This window comes from Salminus brasiliensis, chromosome 20 (genome assembly GCF_030463535.1).
Source record: "Salminus brasiliensis chromosome 20, fSalBra1.hap2, whole genome shotgun sequence".
Lineage (NCBI taxonomy): Eukaryota > Metazoa > Chordata > Actinopteri > Characiformes > Bryconidae > Salminus > Salminus brasiliensis.
The window spans coordinates 201,683-210,446 of record NC_132897.1 but is presented as its reverse complement, the minus strand read 5'-3'; the positions used below and the strand labels follow the sequence as shown (position 1 = coordinate 210,446).

Here is an 8,764-nt window from a genome sequence, read left to right as displayed (position 1 = left end):
GGGTAAATAAAGCAGTGAAGGGGTAAATAAAGCAGTGAAGAGGGTAAATAAGGCAGTGAAGGGGTAAATAAAGCAGTGAAGGGGTAGATAAAGCAGTGAAGGGGTAAATAAAGCAGTGAAGAGGGTAAAAAAAGCAGTGAAGGGGGTAAATAAAGCAGTGAAGGGGTAAATAAAGCAGTGAGGAGGTAAATAAAGCAGTGAAGAGGGTAAATAAAGCAGTGAAGGGGTAAATAAAGCAGTGAAGGGGTAAATAAAGCCGTGAAGAGGGTAAATAAAGCAGTGAAGGGGTAAATAAAGCCGTGAAGGGGTAAATAAAGCAGTGAAGGGGTAAATAAAGCAGTGAAGGGGTAAATAAAGCAGTGAGGGGGTAAATAAGGCAGTGAAGGGGTAAATAAAGCCGTGAAGAGGGTAAATAAAGCAGTGAAGGGGTAAATAAAGCAGTGAAGGGGTAAATAAAGCAGTGAAGAGGGTAAATAAGGCAGTGAAGGGGTAAATAAAGCAGTGAAGGGGTAGATAAAGCAGTGAAGGGGTAAATAAAGCAGTGAAGAGGGTAAAAAAAGCAGTGAAGGGGGTAAATAAAGCAGTGAAGGGGTAAATAAAGCAGTGAGGAGGTAAATAAAGCAGTGAAGAGGGTAAATAAAGCAGTGAAGGGGTAAATAAAGCAGTGAAGGGGTAAATAAAGCCGTGAAGAGGGTAAATAAAGCAGTGAAGGGGTAAATAAAGCCGTGAAGGGGTAAATAAAGCAGTGAAGGGGTAAATAAAGCAGTGAAGGGGTAAATAAAGCAGTGAGGGGGTAAATAAAGCAGTGAAGGGGGTAAATAAAGCAGTGAAGAGGGTAAATAAAGCAGTGAAGAGGGTAAATAAAGCAGTGAAGGGGTAAATAAAGCAGTGAAGGGGTAAATAAAGCAGTGAGGGGGTAAATAAAGCAGTGAAGAGGGTAAATAAAGCAGTGAAGGGGTAAATAAAGCAGTGAAGGGGTAAATAAAGCAGTGAGGGGGTAAATAAAGCAGTGAAGGGGGTAAATAAAGCAGTGAAGAGGGTAAATAAAGCAGTGAAGAGGGTAAATAAAGCAGTGAAGGGGTAAATAAAGCAGTGAAGGGGTAAATAAGGCAGTGAAGGGGGTAAATAAAGCAGTAAAGGGGGTAAATAAAGCAGTGAAGGGGGTAAATAAAGCAGTAAAGGGGGATAAATAAAGCAGTGAGGGGGTAATTAAGACAGTGAGGGTTAATTAAGGAAGTGAGGGGGTAATTAAGGCAGTGAGGGGTAATTAAGACAGTGAGGGGATAATTAAGACAGTGAGGGGGTAATTAAGGCAGTGAGGGGGTAATTAAGACAGTGAGGGGGTAATTAAGGCAGTGAGGGGGTAATTAAGACAGTGAGGGGGTAATTAAGGCAGTGAGGGGGTAAATAAGACAGTGAGGGGTAATTAAGACAGTGAGGGGGTAATTAAGACAGTGAGGGGGTACTTAAGACAGTGAGGGGGTAATTAAGGCAGTGAGGGGGTAATTAAGACAGTGAGGGGGTACTTAAGACAGTGAGGGGGTAATTAAGGCAGTGAGGGGGTAATTAAGACAGTGAGGGGTAATTAAGGAAGTGAGGGGTACTTAAGACAGTGGGGGTAATTAAGACAGTGAGGGGGTAATTAAGACAGTGAGGGGGTAATTAAGGCAGTGAGGGGGTAAATAAGACAGTGAGGGGGTAATTAAGACAGTGAGGGGTACTTAAGACAGTGAGGGGGTAATTAAGGCAGTGAGGGGGTAATTAAGACAGTGAGGGGTAATTAAGGAAGTGAGGGGGTACTTAAGACAGTGAGGGGTAATTAAGGCAGTGAGGGGGTAATTAAGACAGTGAGGGGTAATTAAGGCAGTGAGGGGTAATTAAGGCAGTGAGGGGGTAATTAAGACAGTGAGGGGGTAATTAAGACAGTGAGGGGGTAATTAAGGCAGTGAGGGGGTAATTAAGACAGTGAGGGGGTAATTAAGACAGTGAGGGGGTAATTAAGGCAGTGAGGGGTAATTAAGGCAGTGAGGGGGTAATTAAGACAGTGAGGGGTAATTAAGGCAGTGAGGGGGTAATTAAGACAGTGAGGGGGTAATTAAGGCAGTGAGGGGGTAATTAAGGCAGTGAGGGGGTAATTAAGACAGTGAGGGGTAATTAAGGCAGTGAGGGGTAATTAAGGAAGTGGGGGGGGTAATTAAGGCAGTGAGGGGGTAATTAAGGCAGTGAGGGGGTAATTAAGACAGTGAGGGGGTAATTAAGACAGTGAGGGGATAATTAAGGCAGTGAGGGGGTAATTAAGGCAGTGAGGGGGTAATTAAGACAGTGAGGGGGTAATTAAGACAGTGAGGGGTAATTAAGACAGTGAGGGGGTAATTAAGACAGTGAGGGGGTAATTAAGACAGTGAGGGGGTAGATTGTGGATATTTTGGAGTTTGGAGCTGGAACTGGAGCAGCGGCAGTTCCCTCATCCGGCCGCCAGGCGCCAGCAGTGAGTTTTTGCCCGCTTGCGGAAGCGTCCTCCCGCGTCTCTCTCTCCGGTTCCGGCAGGCTGAAGCTGCTGCGCGCTCAGGGTCCGTGCTCGGATTAATTGATCGGTTTGATCCGCAGATTCCCACTAATCAAACGCTCTGATCAGCGATGAGGCCGGTACCGGTGACGCTGCTGCTGCTGTGCACGCTGCTGCTTGCGGAGGGGGGGAGGAGCCGCAGGGAGAACAGCGGCAGCAGCGGGAACAGCCTGCGGAGAGCCGCGAGCGGAGTCTACCAGACCCTCAGCAGCGCCCTGGGAGAGGACAGCATGAGGACCGTGCACAAGGTGGGGAGGGGGGGGCATCAGGACCATGCAGGACCATGCAGGACCATGCAGGGATTCGGGGAGGGGGGGTGAGGGTCATTTGGACCATGCACGAGATGGGGGGAGGGGCATTAAGACCATGCACAAGGTGGTGGAGGGGGGCATTAGGACCATGCAAGGGGTCATAGGGTGTCAGTGGGGGCAATTTCAGAATGTGGGGGTGTTAATAGGGAGAGAAGGGCATTATGTATTGGGGTAGGGGGCATTTTATTAAAAATTAGGGGTGTGTAGGTATTACGCTGGGAAGTGAGGGGGCATGTGGGTGGGTGAGGGGTGGAGCATGCATACTGGTAGTGAGGGGGTATTATATGGGAGGTAAGGGTCATTAGGTAAGAGGGGTGTTATAGGGGAATTATTTGGGTGTATATATATATAGGAAGGGTGGGGCACTATGATTTGGGGGAGGGGTTATGAGAGCAGACTCCAAGGAAGGTGGTGGGGGTGGAGGGTGTGTGTGTTTTTGGGAGGGGGGGGTGTCCTCAGTCAGACTTCAGAAGGCCGTGGTCAGTTGGGTCCAAAGTCAGGGGGAAAGTAGCTCTCTGGGAGCAGGGCTGGAGAACACTGGTGTAGGGGCTTTTTGTAAGGTGGGGGTGTGGGTGGGGTTGGAGGGTTGTAGGAGTTCATGTGAGGTCATTAATAAGCCTGTACGCTTCTTTCTGCTTGAAGTTCTTCTCCAAGACCACAGAGAGGTTTGTCCATGGGGTCGACTCATTCCTGGACACAGTGTGGAAGCTCTGGACGGATCTGCTGGACGTTATGGGGATTGATGGTAATTTGGGATCTTAATTATTATAATTATTATTATTATTATTATTAAGAAAAGTGTGTTGGAGGATCATTTTATTCCACGTGTTTGATTTCTGTATTTCTGCAGTTTGCCGCTGAGGGATCGCTCGTGGTGCCCTCTAGTGTTATCTGGTCATGCTTTTACTGTAATGGAAGGAATAGGAAGTGGTCACTGCCTCTGGTTACGCCACTGGCAGCGACTGATGAGCTGAACCTCTGAGTAGGCTCAGCCTCCTGCGGTTTGGTTCGAATGCAGTGAATATTCAGTAAATCCAGCAAAAACTACCACAGCAGTTCAGTCATTCCCAGAACCCCACTCCCGGGACTCGCACCATGCCCCCAGTGCTGAGAGGAGGAGGGGTGGTAGTCTGGTGGGGTCACTGGGGGCAGTGTGGGCCATTCATAAAGCAGGGGTGGTGTAATAAGATACTGGAGAAATTGTAATAATAATATTATACAGTCTTTACTATATTATTATTATTATTGACTCATTATATAATAAGTGATATATTTATCTATAGGTTACAGTATTATTTATGTATAGTGAATACTGTATTTTATAACTTATAGTTAGTTAATTTATTTCTCATTGTAATAAGGGAGATATATGTATCTATATTTAATATTTTATATGGTACCACTCTTATTATTTTATTGCATTACTGTGCTGTGTTGTGTAACTGCTGCTGGCTACTATATACTATATAAGCTATAATAATACACATCTGGAGTGTTATACTGTAATAATACTACTACTTATAATACTGTAAAACAGGAGTATCATACTATACTACTGTATTATTATAATAATGTTACACTTATGAAGTATTATACCATAATAACTGTATAAAGCTAGTAATAATAATAGTGTAATAGTATGGGGGGAGGTTATTTTTACAATTCACAGTTTTTCTATTTTAGGCAGATCATTCTTATTAATATTGTGCTTTTTATTCAGACATGGGAGCTATATTCACAATATAGTTCTAAAAATTATATTAAACTATATTGTTAAATTAATATTAATTATATAATATATTTAATTAATTTTATGTTAAATTATATATTAAAAAAATTATTTAAAAAAAATTGTTTTGTCCTAAAAATGCCCACAGTTCTTTATGTTTATTTAAGTCTATGACCTAGCTCACATTATAGATGTGAAATATAATTTAATACACAAGTGTTTTATTTTTGTGTGACGGGGTGGTTGAGTTGAGTTGAGTTGAGCTTGACAGATCCGGTCGAACAAATATTTAAAATAAATAAATGGCATTTATTTTTCTAGCTGCTCCAAAGGCTCATATTATGGCATTTAAAGCAACAGTACAACCTTTAGTAGTTAGTGTGACGGGGTGGTAAGTCAAATGTACGTTGTTTAGTTAGAATAAATATATCTAATAATATATATAATATATAACAGGAACACATTTAATTATTATAATAATAAAGGTTTGATTAAAAGAAAATATATGTACACATTTTTAAAAATTATTATTATTATTTATTTGTTTTTTAATTTTTAAATGCAAATGTCATGTTGGTTAAAATGTACATGTGGAACTGCTGTAGTAATAAGAAATTATTAAAAAGGGATTCAAATTGTTCATAAATACCATTAAAAATGAATTAATGGCATTGCTTCTTATGTCATGTTAAAAAGTGAATTATTAATTATTAAATTGATTGTTAAATTATTCATTTTAATGTTCAGAAACACATTTTTTGCTCTCATCAGGCGCTGCGGATGCAGATTGCAAACCGTAGAATGACCACTTCTCTCTGTTTCAGCCTCTAACCTGACCCACTACTTCAGCCCGGCGTCCGTGTCCAGTTCCCCGGCCCGCGTCCTCCTGCTGGTGGCCGCCGTACTGGTGGCCTACTGGTTCCTGTCTTTGTTTCTGGGGGGCTTTTTCTACCTGCTGCACGCCGTGTTCGGACGCTTCTTCTGGCTGGCCCGCGTCTCGCTGTTCGCTCTGTCATGTCTGTACATCCTGCAGAAGTTCGAGGGCGACCCGGAGAAGGCGGTGCTGCCGCTGTGCTTCATCATGGCCGTGTATTTCATGACTGGCCCGGTGGGGGCGTACTGGCGCAAAGGCAGCAGCCCCAACACGCTGGAGGAGAAGATAGACCACCTGGACACCCAGATCCGCCTGCTCAACATCCGCCTCAGCAGAGTCATCGACAGCCTCGAGCGCTCCAGCGACCAATGAGGGCGTGCTGTGGTAGGGGGGTGGGGTCAGGAAGGGAGGCTTCTTTGAAGTGGTGGGAATCAAAGGAGGGATTAGAAAACAGGACGGAGAACACAGCAGAACTGAGGGAATTATTTCTCTTTTAATGAATTAATTTCATTTAAATAATTTACATTTTAGTTGTTTCTTAAATCACTCAAAATCACGTTACTTGAAAACTACACAAATATAACTACTATAATATTCTAATGTGATTTGAAGGTTAATAAAGGTTAAATAAGGTTTTAATTTTGCTCTGATTAATAGAACCAAAGATTAGGAACAAAATATGTTTATTACAAAAAAATATTTATAAACAAAATTAATATTAATAATGTTCCTACAGTAAAGGCTAGCATTCGGTGCTCCTAAATTAATTAAACGACTTGCTATTTTATTTATGTAATAAACGTGTAAGCAGATCAAAATAATAACATTACTGGTTGTATATATTATTATTATTATTTTTATTGTTATTTCTGACACCATTCTGTGAAAAATTTGGAAAACAAATTGATTTTCAGCCTGTTTTTCTGCTCCTTTTCTAATCTCTTGTTTAGAGACTGCGTCCGAATCTCAAATGGCTCACTACTCCCTATGTAGTGCACTAGCTACATCATAATAACACTGGCTTTCTGCACTGAAATGGTGCGTTCTGTGTCTAACAGTGAGCCATTAGAGAGCGAGAGGTGGTCTGCACTGCCTCCTGTTGGACACATGATGTACTATCTGAGGGCTGAAGCCTTAATTTAACAGCCTTCATAACTGATGATGTGCACTACATAGGGAGGAGTAAGGAGGCGTCTCAGATTCAGCACAGGGTGATGTTTCTTTGGTAGCCGTCTCTCTGTCCTCGGGGTGACGGTGTTGTTATTGTTGCAGCTAACGCAGAGGCAGATGTTTTTATTTAGAAAAAAGTAATTTAAATAATTTATGACCATTCCCTTTTAAAACAGATATAGAAACTTTAGGAAGCGGATCAGAGCTGTGTGATATTTAAAATTCAGTACAACACTCATTTAGCGGCCAGAAGGATATCAGTGATTATTATTATTATTATTATTATTATTGTTGCTGTAGAAGATCAGTAGAGCTACTTTCTTATACTGATACCATTCCGTCGTAGCAATAGATCCCTTCTGGTGAATGTCAGGACTTTTCTTTTGTTTATACTGTGTGTGTGTGTGTGTGTGTGTGTGTGTGTGTGTGTGTGTGTGTGTGTGTTTGCTGAGCACTGGGATTGGTATTAGTGTGGAATTAGTCGGAGTATGTATACTCAAAATACTTATACAAATTAAATTAAAGAAATATTTAATATAAAGAGTAGTAGTAGTGACCTGCCTGCCTTACAGATTTTAATTGAACCTCTACTATTAATTTAATAAAGTAATAAATTCATTCGTAATTTAAGATTAACTGAAGTTCAGTAAAATCTACATTCAAAGGCAGCCGGGTTTCTTATTTTAAAGGGACGGTTCAGTGAAAAATGTAATGCATCCAATTTCATTCTTACCTCGGATGTAGACGATTAGCCGAGAGCTTTGGTGTCCACACTTCCCTTTCTTTAGTTTAATGCTGCAGATACGAGGCTAACATTGCACTAGAAGTCAATAGCCACCCAATCAGTTTTGCAAATATGTGCTCACACGCTTCTCTCGACCCGTTAAGCCCTGTAAGTAAGCCTCACAGAACGACATTAGCATCAGTTTCATAGGCCCCGGAATAGAACCCTGTGGTATACCTAAACCTTTTACCTGTTTACCAAATACTTCACAGAGTTCCTGCAGCATCCAGCTCTTCAGATGGAGCTGTGTGGTTTAGGACACACTGACTTGCCCAAGTGTGACTTAAAGAAGCCAAATGTGGACACTGGTCTGTCGTGGCTGATCGGCCACATCTGCGGTCAGGGGTCAAGTTGGATCGACTGACCCGTTGCTTGTTAAGATGTTGTATCTGTATTTCTGTTGACGAGTTCATATCACACGTGTGCACTGAAGAGACGAGCGTAATTGGTTCTGTTAATGAAGTTCCGGTATGAATTGGCATGTAAATACTCAGGGAACACGTGAAGTTGAACCACTGTCTATCTATTTATCTGTCCGTGTGTCCGTCCATTCATCGCTATTGCTAATTTCACCTCACCGACCCGTTTACGGAGGTCACCGCTCCTGTTATTTGGGTCAAGCTGTCTGTGTGGAAACCAGTGCAGTTATCAGCTAGGCTGGACTCTTTCCACAGTCCCTGGCAAAGCGTTATCTAGAGGAACACACTGACGCTAGTCCAGGTTACAGCACAGTGCCCTGAAAACTCTGAACTTTCACTCATCAGCCATAACATTAAAACCACTGCCAGGACACTGATGATCTGGATCCAGTGGGTCCCGTGGAGGGGTGGATGACTGGGTCAGAACATCTCCAGAACATCAGGCAGGTCTTGTGGGGTGTTCCTGGTCTGCAGTGGTCAGTACAGACCTACCTAAAGTGCTCCAAGGAAGGACAACCCGGGGTCATTGATGCTGATGGAGGCCCCTTCTCACAATTTACAGGACTTGGAGATGGAGAGACCACAGCAGGACACCTTCAAAGGTCTTGTGGAGTGCCACAAGGCCTCAACGGGCCAGAGCTGTTTTGGGGAACGAGGGGGACCTACCTAGTTTTAGGGAGGTGGTTGTAATGTTATGGCTGATTGGCGTATGTGGTTTTTTTTACATTGTATGTTAGCTAGGCTAATGTATTTTACTCCATGTTCTAGATAACAGAGAGCCATACAGTGTCGGACGCCACATAAGCAAGTCTGTTAGCGATTAACTGCTGAGTGACGATGCTAAGGCTAACTGCTGTTTGTAAGCCTTAGCTCTGGTGTGAAATGTAAAGATGCTGATATGTCTTGGGTAA

At 42.6% G+C, this 8,764-nt stretch overlaps 1 protein-coding gene across 1 annotated transcript; it reads left to right on the top strand.

The window, feature by feature from the left end:
- The first annotated feature begins 2,547 nt into the window (after positions 1 to 2,547).
- bri3bp (bri3 binding protein) lies at positions 2,548 to 8,336 on the top strand. The gene is made up of 3 exons (XM_072664903.1): positions 2,548 to 2,814; positions 3,520 to 3,622; positions 5,431 to 8,336. The coding sequence occupies exons 1-3, from the start codon at positions 2,638 to 2,640 to the stop codon at positions 5,850 to 5,852; spliced, it is 702 nt and encodes a 233-aa protein (XP_072521004.1). The 5' UTR covers positions 2,548 to 2,637; the 3' UTR covers positions 5,853 to 8,336.
- Positions 8,337 to 8,764: the final 428 nt, after the last annotated feature.